The 19,379-nt window shown below is 42.0% G+C and overlaps 2 protein-coding genes and 1 long non-coding RNA gene across 3 annotated transcripts; 2 read left to right on the top strand and 1 right to left on the bottom strand.

Annotated features, from left to right (window-relative positions):
- The first annotated feature begins 3,830 nt into the window (after window positions 1-3,830).
- On the top strand, window positions 3,831-9,468 carry LOC129815402 (tubulin alpha chain-like). The gene is made up of 4 exons (XM_055869203.1): window positions 3,831-3,969; window positions 6,204-6,426; window positions 6,519-6,667; window positions 6,766-9,468. The coding sequence occupies exons 1-4, from the start codon at window positions 3,967-3,969 to the stop codon at window positions 7,738-7,740; spliced, it is 1,350 nt and encodes a 449-aa protein (XP_055725178.1). The 5' UTR covers window positions 3,831-3,966; the 3' UTR covers window positions 7,741-9,468.
- Window positions 9,419-16,128, bottom strand: LOC129815400 (melanocyte protein PMEL-like). Its single transcript, XM_055869200.1, has 12 exons — window positions 15,977-16,128; window positions 13,508-13,603; window positions 13,263-13,409; window positions 12,975-13,121; window positions 12,574-12,735; window positions 12,110-12,415; window positions 11,081-11,977; window positions 10,798-10,977; window positions 10,575-10,677; window positions 10,243-10,448; window positions 10,031-10,121; window positions 9,419-9,757 (listed from the first exon to the last, which is right to left on the bottom strand). The coding sequence occupies exons 1-12, from the start codon at window positions 16,032-16,034 to the stop codon at window positions 9,604-9,606; spliced, it is 2,547 nt and encodes an 848-aa protein (XP_055725175.1). The 5' UTR covers window positions 16,035-16,128; the 3' UTR covers window positions 9,419-9,603.
- LOC129815404 (uncharacterized) lies at window positions 10,059-13,517 on the top strand. The gene is made up of 2 exons (XR_008753421.1): window positions 10,059-10,148; window positions 10,775-13,517. It is a non-coding gene; the product is annotated as an uncharacterized LOC129815404 (long non-coding RNA).
- Window positions 16,129-19,379: the final 3,251 nt, after the last annotated feature.

The raw sequence follows: 19,379 nt of genomic DNA, 5'->3' as shown, positions 1-19,379 counted from the left end.
CGTCACTCCTCTGCAGTGGATCGAGTGACCGGTGATGTGTCACTGTGTTCAGTTACCAGCAAACACATGGCCCCTCAGCTGTCTTCCTTCTCCTCTCCCTGTCCCAGCTGTCTGTCAGCTCTTTTCCTCTCCCTGTATCCGGAATACCCATTGACACACACACACACATAATTTCAACAATATTGGTCTGAGGGCAAAGGGATTAAGGAGGAGATGGGGGCTGTGTTTGAAAGAGACAGCTGCATCAGATTGTCCTGACTGCACTTCCCTGCCCGTCTGCCTGACTTGCATGCCATCCCAACTCAGCAATTACAGGCAGATGGACCACTTACACTTTACTCCCCTTAAGGATTGTCCAAAACATAGATGAAACCCCGTAAAAAAAAGATCAAGATGTCGAGCATGAATAAATAAATAGCCTAACTGCTCTTAGTGTATGTTAGCAGGTGCATGCCAATCTTATTTATCGTCAGGAAGTATGCTGTTATTAGGAAACAAATAAAAAAATATACATTTTACTCCTGAAACATGAGGAGACCTATACAATTAATCTATTGCCACCACAAGGCTTTGATGATAATCTATGGGAGAATATGACAGGAACAGTTGAATTTGAATCAATATTTTTTTTTTTTACCTTTATTTAACTAGGCAAGTCAGTTAGGAACAAATTCTTATTTACAATGACGGCCTACTCCGGCCAAACTCTAACCCGGACCACACTGGGCCAATTGTGTGCCGCCCTAGTATGTGTATGAATGCTGAACAAAGAGAAACTCTGCATTTGTGGTAGGCCTAAATATGACAGAAGTCAATCCACTTGGCAATATAAAAAACAAACTGAGTGATAATGATGAATGTGGGCTAGTGATGTTTATGCATGGCTTTGTGTGAGGCTCTGCAGGGTGTGTAGCAGACAATGGGCCATTGGTAACATCTGCTAGTAGAACCTGAATGTTGAATGTGGTGCCTTCTAATGGCTTAGCAGGGATCCAGAAGAGCTGGGTTTCCCTTGGTTATTTACGTTTACCCATGTAGCCTACTTAACTCTGCAGCAAGATGCTTAAAGGCTAGTCTCGAAAACCCGATCCTAGGCAACACAGTGACTAGTCTCTGGTTTCAATGATGGACTCTTTTGGCATAGAAGAACTACATCACTGCCTACGTCACTACTTTATTCGCTTGAATAACATACAAAATAGTATCTAGGAAGATGGAGACCTTAAAGCTTATTTTTAATGAGGGTATTTCGCAAGTAGCTTGCAACAACTAACTTAACTAAAACTACTGCAAAGGTTTTGCCTGCAACTTTGGTTCTGGCATGTCTGCCTCGTGATTTGTTGGGAGAGTACCCGGAATAAAACATTTTCCCTTATCGACATAGGCAGTTACGTAGTTCCTCTATGCCAAAAGAGTCCATCTGTCACGTCCTGACCATAGATTGCTTTGTATGTTTCTATGTTTTGTTTGGTCAGGGTGTGATGTGGGTGGGCATTCTATGTTGTATGTCTAGGTTGTCTGTTTCTATGTGTTTGGCCTAGTATGGTTCTCAATCAGAGGCAGGTGTCAGTCGTTGTCTCTGATTGGGAGCCATATTTAGGTAGCCTGTTTTCCTTTGGGTTTTGTGGGTGGTTGTATCCTGTATTGTATTCACCATACGGGACTGTTTCGGGTTGTTTGTTTTGTTGTTTGTTATTTCGTTCAGTGTTCTGTTTGATTGATTAAATATATCATTATGGACACTTACCACACTGTGTATTGGTCCGATCCTTGCTACTCCTCCTCAGACGAAGAGGACGAAACCCGTTACACCATCATTGAAACCAGACCCTAGTCAATGACCACGTTTACATACACACAGTATTCCGGATAGCAGCTCATATCCCGCTTAAAATCTTATTTGGGACAAGCTGTTTACATGCACCTTTGATATCCTGCTCAAGAGTATCCCTGTATCCATGAATAAACAGAATATTCCTAATTTAAGTTAATATGGGTTAAATGGAATATTAACTGAAATCTGGCCACTAACTGTAGGCCTAGAACCTCTCACATGTAGCATAATATAATAATAACTATATAATAATAACTCCTGCAGTTTTATGCATTTCTTGCAGTAAAATTATACAACAAATATTTATTTTGTATTGGGAACAGGAGTGGAGAAATATGATTTCTTTATTCAGCATTGTGTTACAGCCTGAAATCAAAATAGATGTAATTGCTTTCCCCCCCTTACCCATCTACACACTACACACTATACAGTAATGACAAAGTGAAGACATGTTTTTATCATTTTTTGCAAATGTATTGAAAATGAAATACATTTTAAATACATTTGTTCACACACCCGAGTCAATACTTTGTAGAAGCACATTATAGCTGTGAGTTTTTCTGGGTACCTTGATTATCCAACATTTGCCCATTAAGCTCCTCAAAGCTCTTGGCAAATTGGTTGTTGATCATTGCTAGACAGCCATTTTCTGGTATTGCCATAGATTTTCAAGTAGATTTAAGTCAAAACTGTAACTTGGCCACTCAGGAACATTCACTGTCTTCTTCGTAAGCAACTTCAGTGAAGATTTAGCCTTGTGTTTTAGGTTATTGTCCTGCTGAAAGGTGCATTCATCTCCCAGTGTCTGTTGGAAAGCAGACTGAACCAGGTTTTCCTCTAGGATTTTGCCTGTGCTTAGCTCTATTTCATTTATGTTTTACCCCCCAAAAACTCCCCAGTCCTTAACAGTTACAAGCATACCCATAACATGATGCAGCCACCACTATGCTTTAAAATATGGAGAGTGGTACTCAGTAATGTCTTGTATTGGATTTGCCCCAAACATAACACTTTGTATTCAGGACAAAAAGTGAATTGCACTGCCACATTTTTTGCAGTACTGCTTTAGTGCCTTGTTGCAAACAGGATGCATGTTTTGGAATATTTTTATTCTGTACAGGCTTACTTCTTTTTACTCTGTCAATTGGGTTAGTCTTGAGGAGTAACTACAATGTTGTTGATCCATTATCAGTTTTCTTCTATCACAGCCGTTAAACTCTGTAACTGTTTTAAAGTCACCATTGGCCTCCTTCCACTCCGGCAACTGAGTTAGGAAGGATGCCTGTATCTTTGTAGTGACTGGGTGTATTGATACACCAACCAAATTGTAATTAATAATTTCACCACACTCAAATGGATATTCAATGTATTTTTACCCATCTACCAACAGGTGCCCTTCTTTGTGAGGCATTGAAAAACCTCCCTGGTCTTTGTGGTTGAATCTGTGTTTGAAATTCACTGCTCAACTCAGGGACCTTACAGATAATTGTATAGAGATGAGGGACTGATTCCATGCAACTTATTTAGACATGTCAGTACAAAGGGGATGGATACTTATTGACTCAAGACATTTCAGCTTACATTTTTGTATTAATTTGTAAAAATTCCAAAAACATAATTCCACTTTGACATTATGTGGTATTGTGTGTTGGCCAGTGACCAAAACATCTCTATTTAATCAATTTTAAATTAAAGCTGTAACACAACAAACTGTGGAAAAAGTAAAAAATGGTGAATACTTTCTGAAGGTACTGTATATGTTGACCATACTCCAAATGGCATTCCTTTCACTGCAATAAATGATGTGGCAAAATCTTGTGAAAACAACAAACAGGACCAATGCACTCCAATCCAATGTTTTCCCAAGGCTGCCTGCTGCTTGCATCTCTCTCACCATAGTCCTCATGCCTAGGCACGCTGTCGAGATCCTCTCCTCTTCCTAATTTATTAATGTTGCTGGCTCAGCCCCCTTGCGATTCTACAAATACTAGCGCGCCACGGTGTTTAAGATCAGTTACTACATCGACTCTTAACTGTCGGATAAAGTAACTTCTCTCTCAACCGAAGAGAACATTATTTAAACTTTATTTATTTTTTAGATATTTCTCTAAAACTCATATCCATCAGTAAAAATGGTGAGTACAGTTTACATTTAGAAAGTAGTCTGTTTATTTATTTATGTTGTGTGTTCATCTCTCATTTTACTCATGGTGGTGCTAGCTACTCATCCACTCCATCAATGTCGTTACATAGCCTAACATTTTGTTTCATAGAGTATATGGCTACATTCATATTGTGGCTGGATTTTCATATTGTGGCTGAAATAAGTGGTCACTGATGTATTTGACCACCATAATATGATAGGATATGCTTCAAACTGTCGAAGAAACACACTATTGCCTATAGAACCTTATTTTCAGTTGTATGTTTATTACAAATTCATATAGTGAAGGTGCTCATGTCGATTCAATTGAAAAATTCGTTACATTGTGCTTTGTGAAAATGAAAGCTCGGGTGATTGACGTGAATTGATTCCAGTTACCTTTGGCAGGCTACGGACCGAGGACGATACAGACGAATTATCTTAGCCTTAATTGTCATTTGAATATAATTTGCTATTATAAAATACTATCAAGTTCAAGTTTGACTACCGAATATAAAAAAAGGCGTTATCGAACCTGGTATAGAAGAACATTCCAGATCTCATCAACCAAACCTCTGCCGCCTTGATTGACTGCGTTTTCATGATCGTGTGAGGCGCGCCCACCTTGAAATGTAGACTATTACGTTGAGAAGAGATTTATTCTGATAGTTAGCATTTTGACACATTCTGGTAGTTTAATATCTAGTACTATAGCCATCAATGTTAGGCTATAGTCTATAATATGCGGTATGCTATAAACTACTCTATGTATATTTGATGCGTTAATTTGATTTTGACTAGAAAGCACCGGTGGACGTTTACACATTCTGTTGGCCTCTCCATCAAATTCCAGATGGTGCGCATACATTAGCCTTAAAGCGATACAAGGCAAGGTGAATGAAATAGGCAGAAAGGGGATCACATTGATAAAATGTACCGAACAGTTCTAGAAACAAGCCAACGTTACCAAACTATTACAGTTACTGTGGAACAGTTTAATCAATATTGACGTTCCAATGGCCATTTAAAATTATCTAACTCTTTATTTTCGGAGGGAAGTAGCCTATATAGGAAAATAACATGGTGAACCTTATTAGTTCGTCAATGGGGGCTGGTGGGGAGCTATTTCATCCGTAATTTCTGCTGGTGCATATGGTCTCCAGAAGGACACCTGATAGGGGGAGGCTAAGGGTTAAGATCTTTCTCTGAGGTGGTCTTTTTCAGATGGATTTGTGTATATGCCATTGTAGCCAGCTGCACCCTGGTCTTTCCATGTTCATGTTTAGATTAGCTCTCCAGGCAGCTTCTTTCCAACCAGAGAGAAGCAAATTTGATATAACAGTCGCCGGTTGAAGTGTACTCGCTGCACATAAAGGCTACTATTTCTATAATGGCATTACTGTTAAATCTATGCACTGTAGAATCTGTAGTGTATTCCATTTTGCAACATGAGATGTGAGTGATTTGCCCTAGAGAGCAAAATCAAATAGCCTTAGGGTTGGTGAAAAAATCTGCAGGTAGTTCTGTACAATGACCTATAGATATTATAGAGCGCCATAGCTGTTGAGTGTCCCTGGGTGTATGCACATTATAGACAAATCTAAATCATAATTTTTTTATGGAAAGTGCACAAACCACCCCCTCCTGTGCAAAACAACAAACGGTTTCCTGCCAGTGCCCAGTTGCTTAGCAACGGAATTATGCAAGAAAATCCCTTGGGAACAGTAGGGTGTAGCTGGAGAGAGGAAGGGAAGGGGAGGAGTGTGAGGGAGGAGGGGGGATGGTTGCGTAATTCATCATGGTTCAGCCCATGCTGCAGCTTTTGATCCTCTCTCTCCTGCAGACTTCAGTCTCAGGGCGGTACCTCTAAATGGCACAATTCCCATTTTTCCCACTTTCCCAATGCCATTTCTGCTCTCAGAACAGTGGGGATGATTGTGTGGAATAGCTGCAGTGCGGGAAAATGCAACCTTCTGAATTTCAGTTCACCCTTCAGGAAGAGTAGCTGCTGCTTTAGCAAAAGCTAATGGGGATCCTAATAAATTAGTAATATACTAAATGAAAAGATTGCAAGAATCTAATTTGCATTGGATTAGACATTATGGAGAGTGTATACTATTTTGATGCTATAAATGCACATGAGAACGCTTTGGTGACATCATTAACATTTACCTTGATTGTGTGCAGTGGGATCCAATTCAATTGCTCTCTCTCCTCTTTCTCCAGCGTGAGTGTATCTCCATCCACGTGGGTCAGGCTGGCGTCCAGATTGGCAATGCCTGCTGGGAGCTCTACTGTCTGGAGCACGGGATCCAGCCGGACGGTCAGATGCCCAGTGACAAGACCATTGGAGGAGGAGACGACTCCTTCAACACCTTCTTCAGTGAGACTGGAGCTGGCAAGCACGTCCCCAGGGCTGTGTTTGTAGATCTGGAGCCCACTGTCATCGGTAAGATCACTTTGTCTTGAAACAATGACGTTCTGTTAACATTGGTCTATCTCCTTAGTCTTGGGAAAGCTAACAAGTATTTATTTCTCCAGATGAGGTGCGTTCTGGAACTTACCGCCAGCTCTTCCACCCTGAGCAGCTGATCACTGGGAAGGAGGATGCAGCTAACAACTACGCCCGTGGGCATTACACCATCGGCAAAGAGATTATTGACTTGGTTTTGGACAGGACCCGCAAACTGGTGACAACTCTTATTAACATACACTCTACATCTCTGTACATTCTCTATCTTTATCCAACCATAATGATCTGAAACATCTCTCCTCCCTCTCTCTCCAGGCTGACCAGTGCACTGGCCTCCAGGGCTTCCTGGTCTTCCACAGCTTCGGAGGTGGCACCGGTTCTGGTTTCACCTCCCTGTTGATGGAGCGCTTGTCTGTTGACTACGGCAAGAAGTCCAAGCTTGAGTTCTCCATTTATCCAGCTCCTCAGGTCTCCACAGCCGTTGTTGAGCCCTACAACGCCATCCTGACCACCCACACCACCCTGGAGCACTCTGATTGTGCTTTCATGGTAGACAATGAGGCCATCTATGACATCTGCCGTAGGAACCTTGATATCGAGCGTCCCTCCTACACTAATCTTAACAGGTTGATCAGTCAGATTGTGTCCTCCATCACTGCTTCCCTCCGATTCGATGGTGCCCTCAATGTTGATCTGACAGAGTTCCAGACCAACTTGGTGCCCTACCCCCGTATCCACTTCCCCCTGGCCACCTATGCCCCAGTGATCTCGGCAGAGAAGGCTTACCATGAGCAGCTCTCTGTGTCTGAGATCACAAATGCTTGCTTTGAGCCATGTAATCAGATGGTGAAATGTGACCCTCGTCACGGCAAGTACATGGCCTGCTGTCTGCTGTACCGTGGCGACGTTGTGCCCAAAGATGTCAATGCTGCCATTGCCACCATCAAAACAAAACGCTCCATCCAGTTTGTAGACTGGTGTCCAACTGGTTTCAAGGTTGGTATCAACTACCAGCCCCCAACTGTGGTACCTGGTGGAGATCTGGCCAAGGTCCAGAGGGCAGTGTGCATGCTTAGCAACACCACTGCAGTGGCAGAGGCCTGGGCCCGTCTTGACCACAAGTTTGATCTGATGTATGCCAAGCGTGCTTTTGTGCACTGGTACGTAGGTGAGGGTATGGAGGAGGGAGAGTTCTCTGAGGCCAGGGAGGACATGGCTGCCCTGGAGAAAGATTATGAAGAAGTGGGCGTCGACTCCATTGAGGGAGAGGAGGAGGGAGAGGAGTATTAAAGTGAATTTATTTGCCCTAGTCAAATCACAAGCAAGCTTATCACTGGTTACAAGTTAATATGGCTCAGCTTTCCTTATTAGTGTTGGAAATTGCTAGCAAGCACTGTCACACATCATAGATTGGGCGGCAGGTAGCCTAGCGATTAAGAGCGACCAGGTGAAAGAAAATGTGTCAATGTGCCCTTGAGCAAGCCCTAATTGCTCTGGAAAATAGAGTGCTAAGTGACTAAAATGGAAATGCCATGATGTCCGTTTGCACCATGGTTAAGGAAATGTGCAGGAAATGTGCTGTAGTTGTGTTCAGGGAATGTTATGGTGATGCAATTGTTTTACTTTTTACAGTTTTACACTGCAACTTTCTGTCCTCTTCTGACTTTGATATATAATAAATTACTTAATTTTTTTTACATTTTCAACAAAATTCAATGGATCTTCATCAGCTTCACTCACCAGGACTTATCACAGTATTTCCCAAGAATAAATAATAATAATTATTATTGCAGTGTAATATCCATGTATGTACATATTGTTACATAGTTCTACAACTATCTGTTTGTGTAATTACACATGGGCAATTTATATGCATATAAAATCGCACACAAGTTATATGCATATATTTGGCAATTTTTTAAAACTTGCAGCAACGTTATGCTCTTTTCCAGCAGCTTAACAAAATATTTCATGCAGCATTCTGAGAAATGTCAACAGAATCAAAACTAAATCAAATGAACATTTTAATGCAATAGAGTTGTGCCTTTCTTTTTATTTATCTCAAACCGACACATCATTGCATTTTCCCCATGGTTCTTTTTATATACATTTTTATCTGAAATACATAACGTAAAAGCAATAGCTTGTTCTTTATATTTAATCATGTAAATCATATCTTCTGACATCAACTGGTTTACAATAAGAAGAGACAGCTTTAGTATTGAGTATTGATTGTGGTGACAATTAGAGCCCTATAATTTGCATGGACTTTCCTTCAATACCTCTATTTTCCTTAGACTTCACTCAATTCCTTTCAATGCTACAGTACTTTTACCATGCCACCCTGTGGCCAAACCTCTGTTCTGCTTCAGGAATGGGTTCCTCCTCTTTATTCGTGGCAATGTAATGATAACACCCAAAACAGTTCAATTCTGAATAGACTTCAAGACTCACATCAATAATAAACCAGTCAACGCGCTTACATTTCTTGATCTATGGACAGGAAAATCAGTACTAGTTTAGTAAGGGCATGGAGGACAAAAGCAAGAATGCAAGCTTAGATAGGACTAGGAAAATGTGAAGGTATACCGGTAGTTGGAAGATTCCTACATAATTTACATTTTAATGCTTATTTTTGGGGTGACATTATATATGTTATATCACAGTGCTGTGATTTTTTGGGCAATTCAAATTAGACCAGTTAACAAAGAAAATGTATGTGTTGGAAGGTTACAAGAGGCAGTCATTCATTGTTATGATTACATTCTAAGGAAGAGTGAGTAATAACAGAAAAAGCACAGCATAAATTGCTACATTTTTGTAAACGTTCATCAGTTTTTCTTTTCTTAAATAAAAAAAGTATGTGGGTCAAAATAAATATAATATTTTGTCACAAGTGATGCAACGGGAGAAACAAACACATTTATTTAGGCTTTTGGGGTTTCTTTTTTGTTCTGTGTTGAAAATGTATACATTTCTAAAACATTATACTTTTTATTAAAGTTACTTTCAGTGTAACGATACAGAATACAACTGCTTGTTCTTGTTGCATTTTGTCTCTGCATTAGGGTGGCTGTGTGTGTCTGAGTGATATTTAAGTGTTAACATGCATGCATGAGTGTGTGCTTTATCAGTGCAGATGGTTATGAGTTTTCACACCACCCTTCCCTGAAGCAGTGGGCTTCTTTCTCCTGGTGACTGTCGGCTCAGAAGGTTCCACAGCAGCATCGGCACAGACGTGTTTCCAGAGCTTCCCATGCTGCCGCCAGTTGAGTCCTCCCTCAGTGGACGGTATTGGTTAAACCGCCTGGTTGAAAAACACAAGTTAGCTGCCATTCATGCTACAGTTAAAAAATAAAAAATAAGATGTGCATTATAATGTATAAAACCGCACATAATATTTCAAAATGAACAATTTATTTCGATAGAAATGGCATGGGATATAATGTGGAATTATCTTCAGTGGACCACTATGTGTCAAATAGTTTTTGTGGATCATAAATCAATTATCAATTTGGAGAAACCAGGAAGTGTGTGACTTTGTTGACTTGTACGGTGGTTAGAACTGTCTTTCACTCACTTGTAGGTCAAAGCAATGGCACCAGCAACAGAGACAAGGACCATGACACCCAGAACCGCGGCCACAGTGCCTGTTGGGGAGGAGTTGGAGCCTGCAACCACAACACATTTCGAGGAAGGTATGGTACACTCTACTGGGATCAGTGAAATGTCAAATGAAAAGGATTTTACAGTTCATAAAGTTATATGTACAGATTCGTTAATTTCACTCACCCACAGTCACACTAACTTTAGCACTGGCCACAGCCAGACTAACATCATTGGTCAGGGACACGTTGATGCAGAACACTCCAGAGTCGTTGAAGAACTGGCGAATGATCATCTGACAATCTGGGGAGGGTGTCACGTTGTTACAGATGGTCTCCACAGGCGTGATGCAGTCTGCGTCCGAGATGATGGTGCACACTTCATTGGGCAGGCTATGTAATATGTAAAGAAAAGGTGGAAATATAAAGTGCAGGTGATGGCAATGTTCAAAATACTAATTTCAATAGGAATGTGCACGGTCCCTTGGGTCCTGTTTCCACTGCTAGTTGGCTACTCACCTCCCCTGGCAGGTGATGGTCAGGTCCACAGCATTCTGCACAACCTCAGTGGCCAGAGACACCACGTTGGCCACTTGGGTGATCTCCACACTCTCAATACCCTCTGAGAAATGAGATTGGTTGAGAGATCATTATCAGCAACCATCACCTGCATTTTACATCTCAACTGTGACTGTATTGAAAATACTGTACATTTACAGTATCTGGACATATGTGGCCTTACGGACAACATCCACGGCGGTCGAGAAGGAGCCGTAGCGGTATATCATACAGTTGTCAGCCGCTGTAAGTTCAGGAGCCTGTCTTTTAGCCACAACAAGAGCCACCAGTGTCTCTGTGTCTGCCTCTATCTCAGCCTCTGCTGCTACCTCACTCTCCACTGGAGCAGTCACTGCTGCTGGTGCTGAAGAGTAACAAAAATACAGTAAGTTAATAATATTATGAAATGGCTCAAATCATGTTTTTGATTGTATACAGAATGACTAAGTAACTAAGTAACTGATTACCTGCAGTGGCATCAGCTGCAACCTCATTCCCTGTCTCTACGACCTCTGCTTCTAGCTCTGCCTCGGCCTCAAGAGCAAGTTCAGCTGGCACCACCTCCACCACAGCTGCAGCCTCCGTGGCGGCAAGAACAATTACGTTAGCAGTAGGGGCCACCGTCTCGACCTGGGCCACCTCTGTTGCAGCCGCAACCTCAGCCACCACCTCAGCATCGGCAGCTACGGTTGCCTCCTCCACGGGTGTAACGGTGGCTACAGCTGGGACCTCTGGGAGGACTGTGGCCGGCATGTCCACTGTGGACTCTTCTCCCTCTGCAACAGGAGCAACTGAAGCAGCAGCATTGATGGCGGGCACATCTGCAGCTGTCGCCTCTACCACTGCTGTTTCGGCAGCTGCAACTGCATCAGCATCAACAGTAGCCTCTTCAGTTGCTGGGGTGACGGAGGCAGCTGTGGCTCCCTCCACAGCTGGCACAGGGGCAGGGACCTCAATGGCTGCAGCAGCCGTGTCTTCTGCTGTGGCATCGGCTTCTACTGCAGGGACAGAGGCAGGGTCCTCTGTTGCTGGGATGACGGCTGGATCATCTGCTACTGAGGCAACCACCTCGACTCCCTCTGCAGCTGCGGCTGCGTCGTCAGCTGTGGGTTCTGCTTCAGCTGTGGCACCGGCTTCGACTGCAGTTTCGGCTGCGGCTGTGTCTGTGCTTTCAGCTATGGCTGGGTTTTCGGCTGCAGCTGCATCTGTGTCTGCGGCATCGGCGTCAGCTGCAGCTGTGTCTGCAGCCTCAGCAAAGGCAACGTCAGAGGCAGGCACATCCAGGGCGATGTCAGCTGGAGCTGCCCTTGGGGTAGAGACCACCACAACAACGGCAGGAGCACCGGAGGGATCCATAGGCATCACTGGTTGAAAACACAAGAAGAAAGGCAACAGTCATGACTGTTATATACACTGAATATGCATTGACTTTTGTAAAGGGAAGATTGGACCCAATAAATGGATTCGCTGTAAAATAGAAAATCGATGTCTCTTACCAGTGGGGCTGGCAGCGGTGGGGTCTGCAGGTGTGTCACAGCCATTGGGGATGCTTGCCATCAGGACCACCTGAGGCCTGTATGTGCCGGTGTTGAGGTATGTATGTGTGACCTGGTGCTCCCTGGAGATGAGGGTGCCACTGTTGTCACCAAAGTCCCAGTTAAAGGTGATGTCTGAGGCGCTGAGGTACTGGCTGGGGTCGTGGAGGCTGATGCTAAAGGCAATGGCCCGATTCTGGATGAAGCTCTGGTCAGCCTCGTTCACATCGTTAATTTGAGTCAGCGACACTGTGAAGGGGATCTGGTCTGGGGAGGCACAAAGCAAAGGCAAAATATGTCACATCGTGACATCAATGCTGTGAATGCAAATTATTTCAAATTATCAATTGAAGTCAAATTAGGGTTGATTGAATATTGGTTTAAATAAGATTTTGTGCACTTAAACCCTGGTTCCAGCTACCCACCTGTGATGGAGAAGGTTGTGGAGGCATAGCCCAGAGGGATGAACTTGTTCTTGCCACGGTAGTGGTAGATGACTACCTCCATGTTGTAAGAGCCCAGGGGCACATTGTCCGTGCCGATGGTGAGAGAGGAGGAGGTCCCATCCGCCACCTGCCAGTAACGTCCTGGGATACAAAGCAGTGGTGTTAGTAGTTAGAAAAACCAGCAGCGCTTATAAAAATGAATAGCCTGATGATCAAATCTTGTGTTGACAAAACTCCCAAGAACATTAGCTGCTTCATTAGTCCTTTCAACCCTCTTATGAAATGAATGATTTCACAGTGTTGTAAATACCAGAAATCATTGTGTTATTGTATTAGCATTTTCTCACATGAATGTCTGTAAATGAAAGAGCTGTCCTTACCCCATGTCTTCCACACAAACACGTAGTGTGGTTTCCTGTCTGCTGTCCCATTGAAGGGGGTGCCATCAGGGAAGACTCCGCTGTACTCTCCTGAAGGACCAGAGACCTGGTCGGGATACACAGCCTGGCCTTGACGGTACTGTGTTCCTGTAGCAGAGGAACACGACACCCAGTTCAACATAAAAGGTTAGGGACACTAGAAAAAGACTGTATGCCTATAGGACCAACAAAAAAACTGTGGGATCAGTGGGGTATGGTATAGTGGTTGAATTTGGAAGAAGAGCTCACCATTGACAGTGCAGTTACGCGCCCACACCACTTGTCCATCAGGAAGCACTGTCTGGTTTGATGGGAAGCGAAGGTCGATGTTAAATGTTGCCTTTGCGCCAGTCAGGGTGGGTGCATCATTTTTCACATCGAATGTAACTTCTCCACCTGATGACAGAAAGTGATAAATACATCAATAGAAAGTAGTTAATGTTTCTATATTAAGTGATTGATCTATAAAAAAGTGCAATAAAGTGAGAACCCACCAGTCCAACAGTCTCTGTATCGGGAGTCCCCATCCTTCCACACTGGATATATCCCTGAGTTCCATGAGCGGTAGCGTGTAAAACGTGTTTTAGGCTCTGTAAAAAGAAAAGTGGTTAAGTTTTAGGGTCATTTTCCTCTCGTTCTCCTAATTGTTTTTGTTGATCACACTTTGACATAGTGAACTTCTACTACTACATGACATGTTATCCATTCATATGAATCATATTATTGAGATTTTATCAGTTATTTAGCATCTCCAGTAGGTATGGTGAGGTATTGCCATTAGGTATCAGCAAAAACGCTACCGGAAAATCTGTTTGTAAGACCAGTTGATCACTGCACTACTAAATCTAAACGTAAATCTGAGGTTGAAAATGCTCTTTTATTAGGACTTTGTCTAGACATTGGTCAGGATCAGGATCCTGGCACCCAGAACTCATTACCTACCAGGCTAATTAAATAGCATTTACTTTTATAATGTCTTTTGTGAATGTCATGCGAAGATCTACTACTCAGACCGACCCAAATGCTTATTGAAAATGTTGACAATTTCTGCTGTTCTAAAATCTATTTATCTCAAAATCTACAGTATCTGACCCTTCCTTACTGAAATACAGCCGTGGCTATTCTATTTTATGACCACATGATTATACGGGGAAGTGTTCTCTGCCCTGTTGCCTACCCTGGGTAGAGGAAAAGTTATTATCATAACACTACAGTTTGGGATATGGGCGTATGATGGGGTGTGGACAAAGACATTTACCAACATTTTACTGAAAGAAGGACAAAAATAATTGTTTGACATGTAGATAGCGGTGGTGAGTAGTTCAGGTATTTCTTTGATGGTTGTGGAAGGGGGAGGAGGGAGCGAGGTGGGGGTTCCAGGTGGTGTGAGTCACACGGCCCCTGCAATCCCCCTCAATCCCTTTCATGTGACTGTCAGCTGAGCGCAGGCAGCTGTAATCCCAACTGCTGGAATGAGGGGAGCCTCTGTGGTGCTCAGACATCAGGGCGGCCTTATTCTCCTACTGTTGTTCCTGTGTGTGTGTATGTGTGTGTGTGTGTGTGCGTGCGTGTGTGTGTGTGCACGAGTTTGTTAAGGATTTAGGAAACCTCAACACCTACATTATCTTCCGTTATTGTGAGCCCCTTGTATTCCCCATATGATACTGTACAGTCACACTCAGCTTCAACAACCTCAGGAATGCAAATTCCAAAAGATCTAATTCATAATGACAAGCCATAACATCATTATCGTGTGCAGTCCTTAATCAGATCGTCACACTTCAAACTGATTTCTGATGAAAACACCAGTATCTCCTACCAAGTTACCAAGTTAATTACAGTTTGTGATTTGGTTTGATATCCATCAGATGCAACACATTGCTAGATTGCTAGATAAACTTAGATAAAAATAATACACTTTGAACTGCATGATCAACAGTGAAATTCCAACATTAGTACTGATGTTCCCTCTTGGAAAAATGTTGTTAATCTATTTTATTGTTGATAGCTGAGATAAAGTGTTCACCTTACAATTGAAACTCCAGGATACACATTAGAGTTTTAGGGCTTTGAGTGCAGATGATGTTTTACCAAATTGTTTGGTAATATGTGATACCAAAATGAACTGTATGATGAGCTCATGTCAAAACTTAGTGTGCGTTTACTCAGGATCTTCATTATGAAATTCTTCACACTTTAAATTTGAACTGATTTGCACAAATTATGTTGTTACTTAGAAGATTGTACTTGTATACTCTGGTAGTTCTGTAAATCCACCAGGTTTTGAAACGCTTTACTATATGCAGATATATGTAGAGTATATATGCAGTGTATAGAGGAGTAATGCATAGATTATTATTAATCCTACAGTGTTCCAAAATTCCGGCTTTAGAGCTCAGGTTTCTACACAGACCCTGAGAATAAAAGAAACCATTCAAACTAAGTTGAAGATATTACAGAACTGAATGATATGAGAGAGACCACTGTTGTTCACAATTACTGAATAATTACGTTAGTTGAGCTTGTCCAAGTTCCATTAGTGTGTAAACAACTATACAATTAATTATTGTTTCTTATTAATAACATGATGATTGACGGATCATCAGACAAGTTATATTGTACGTATTGATTAGTCAAATGTACGAGTTTATGGAATACAAAAAATGCAATTAGATGATATTTGGGGAAATATAGAACAACACAAACATTTTACTACTAAAGGGGATTGTTAGCACAAATGTCCTTTCACACGCAGCTGGAAAGCTGTGAACATTCTACATTATTTCTAATTACTCAGTGAGTACTTAGCAAGGCTCAGTGATAATCTCTTCCATTATTTCAATCCGTCCCACCTCAGCCCCATCTCTCCTCCAACACTGCACATAATTCAAGAAAGATGGGATGGAGAAACCTGTGTTTTATCAAGTAGATATTTTCATGCAGAAAATAATCCATATACTCACTTGCTCCTAAAGCTGCTGACAAGAGAGCCAACACTAGTACTATCAGTACAGTCTTCATTGTGCGTGGTTGTGTGTGTCCTTCTTTGCCCAGTTCCTAACCCTCGTCCTAGTCTTTAAAACCCAACAACACACCACCCGGAGAGATTTGTGGTAGGATGTCCGATTCCCTATAAAAGAGTCTTGGACCATAAATTACCATAGACTTGCCTCTCACCTCTGACATCATAGGAAGTCTACAAACCAGCCCCTCCCACTCTAATCAACTGTGTGAATAGACAGACACACACTTTGTTAGCAATGCCATTATGTTTTCACATGTTTAATTGGATAATTACAGTAGCTAAAGGGATTAACCTTAACTTAGTGATACCATCCACCCAGAAAACATATTTCCACATGCCAGAATGCATTTAAAAAAATCATCAGTAATGCCATCTTCCCACTGGATAAAGACGACGCATAAAACACTTACATTTATTTTGAAGAACTGAAAAAATTATCAGATTTTGCACATATTATTTTCTCTAACAAGTACAGAACATTAGGTTTCCCATTTTCATCAGAGAGTGGGAACCTTCTGGAATTAGTGGCCTAGTGGTTGTGGTGTGAAAAAAAGCAATAGCCTCACAAAGTAAGGATGATGAGTGTGTTGGAGTGTTGTCTGAGGATACACAGCAACTGAGGGGCCTATTGCACACGTTACCTGAGTGCTGGAGCATGCTTTTTGCTACAGCCTGTGAGCACTGAGCAGGCTGGCTGTTTTTTTGCTGATGTTGTCCTAGCATATGGAGTTTGCAAAGGTCAAAGGTCTCTCTTTAGGAAATTGAATCAATGGGGGTGTCCCAATAATCTCCGCCAGATTCCATGACTCCAGCATTATACCATATGCTTTAATGTCACTTAATCTAACTTCACTTCAGTTAATAACTTTTCTCATCAATATCGCATTTTAAATATGACCACCATCCATCATATTCTGACAGAGACTTTAAACAAATGTAATTTACTGTACTGTATGTAATGTCTGTTCCTTATGTGAAGGCCTGGAAGAATTCTCTCAGCTGTAGTCATGCATGCCTGCCCTGACGTCCGACCTTACAGCTGTGTGTGCATGGGGGTCACAAGATGAGTGTGTGGGGATGGCAAATCAATAGCATCCTTTTACTCCTCTCTTTCCCCATATCCTCCTTTCAGTGCCCTAAGCCTCATACCAAGTCAAAGTATCTACGCTCGTAGCAGTCCACACACGCTGGGAAACACTCGTGCTTGCTCTATATTACTGTGGAAGCTCATTGTCCTTCTTCTGCATTCCAGAGCGTTTCAGTCAAACAAGCCTGAGACATTATTGAGCTAATGGGGTAGAAGTACAAAGGTCTCAATGGATGAGAACACCGGTCACAATGAAAATACCATAACCTTGGTTTGTGTGGGAAAACATAGTATTGTAATGACCCTGGGATTGATAAGCACGATTATCCTAAGGGAGCTAGCTTTCTAGGAGCAGTGGTAACGTGTCTGGCTCTGGACCCTAGGGTACTGGGATCAAATCCTTCTTGGAACCTCGTGCTACTCCCTTGTTTTGTTACAGTATGCTCAAAGGTTTAAAGGTTGAGTGAGTACAATTCTTCCAATACAATAAAGCAAAATACAGAATGTACTAAAACACCATAAAACAAAATAACATGCATGCAACTCACTAAATACTCAAATAAGGTTAAAAAACAAATCAACAAATTCTTCAGTTATGTATGGACACAGGTAGTGGTATGAGTAGGCCTCTGCATCCTTAAATCCTTGATACTTGGAAGTTCTCATTTTACAGAGAAAAGGGGTTATTAAAATAAAAGCCACATGTTATTTTTTACACAAGGTGCATTCAATGGGATATATGTATGTAGCTGACAGATCTTACCATTTGAGTTGCCTTACGTTGGTGGTGAGATTGTTCAACTGCACTACATGTGACCCCTCATGTGCTAACAACATTGCTAATGGCTCACTAAATTCTTCCCACAGAGCACCTGACCGACCACACTGCACAGCACACCACAGCAAAGATGCCACCATAGAACACTGGCTTATACAAAGCCCACACAAACCAGAATGAAACTAGCTGTGCATTTATGATGAGAGAAAAATATTTTTCACAAATTTGGTAAAATAATGTTTCTGAAGACACATTCAACTGAAGAGGCATTAAACTGTCTCTAACCTGGCTTTGTACAGTTACGGTATTACCATTTACACACAAATGAAGGCTACAATGGTTCATTTTCAGCACATGAAATTCAGCACGAGATGGAGGCCAGAATTTTGGATGCAGGTCACACATTGCTGGCCGTAACTGTCAACTATCTCTCGCTCTCTCTCACACACACACACACACACACACACACATACACAAAAATGCGACCGCTCGGTTTGGAGCGAGCGGTCGCATTTGCATTCGCTCTGCAGGTAGTATAAATTTTCATTTCATTTTCATTACATTTCATTATAGTACAACGGTTTAATTTGTCTAACCTTAGCAATTTCTTCTTAGCTAGCTACTTAGCCGTCTGTGTATAAAAGATAATTGCGTAATTATCGTATTCCGTCGTCTATCGTAGTCCACACTGCTATCTGCCCAGCAGCTAGCAAACGTCCACCGTCTACCGAATAGTAGTATAAACTTTTCATTACATTTCATTATAGTACAACGGTCTGATTTTCATTCTCACTACAGTACAACGGTTTGATTTGTTTGATCTTAGCTAGCTACATAGCCGTCTTTGCATCAAACATAACTGTGTAGTTATTGAGGTTCGCCAGCCAGCTATTTTCGCCCTAACGTAACGCAACGTAGCCAAACACTGCTAGCTAGCCAGCTTGCCACCGAATAGCAGCATTGTAGAAACGAGTGCATTACAACGGAACGACTTGATCAGTGTAGTGTTGGCTGACTACACAGTTGTCTTTGCTATCTTTGATTTGTATTTGTTCGATCTTAGCTAGCTACTTAGCTGGCTACATAGCCGTCTTTGTATCGGTGATAATTGTGTAGTTATCAAGGTTCGCTGAGGTTCGCTAGCCAGGTATTCTCGCCCTAACGTAACGTAGTCAACCCTGCTAGCTAGCCAGCTAGCCACCGATTAGCAGCACTGTAGAAACGATTACATTACAACGGAACGACTTGACTTGTGTAGTGTTAGCTAGCTACATAGTTTTCTTTGCTATCTTTTTATCTAAGATAATTGTGTAGCTTTGAGTAATTATCGGTTAGCTAGCCAGCTATTTTTCGCCTGCCGCGCTGCCGTCCTCCTACCTAGCCAACACTGCTAGCTAGCCAACTTCTACCGAATAGCAGCACTGTAGAAACTTACATTACAACGGAACGACTTGATTAGCGTAGTGTTAGCTAGTT

The sequence above is a fragment of the Salvelinus fontinalis genome, chromosome 18 (genome assembly GCF_029448725.1).
Source record: "Salvelinus fontinalis isolate EN_2023a chromosome 18, ASM2944872v1, whole genome shotgun sequence".
NCBI classification, from domain to species: Eukaryota; Metazoa; Chordata; class Actinopteri; order Salmoniformes; family Salmonidae; genus Salvelinus; species Salvelinus fontinalis.
Note: the sequence above shows the minus strand (reverse complement) of the source record. Positions and strands in the feature narration are given on the sequence as shown.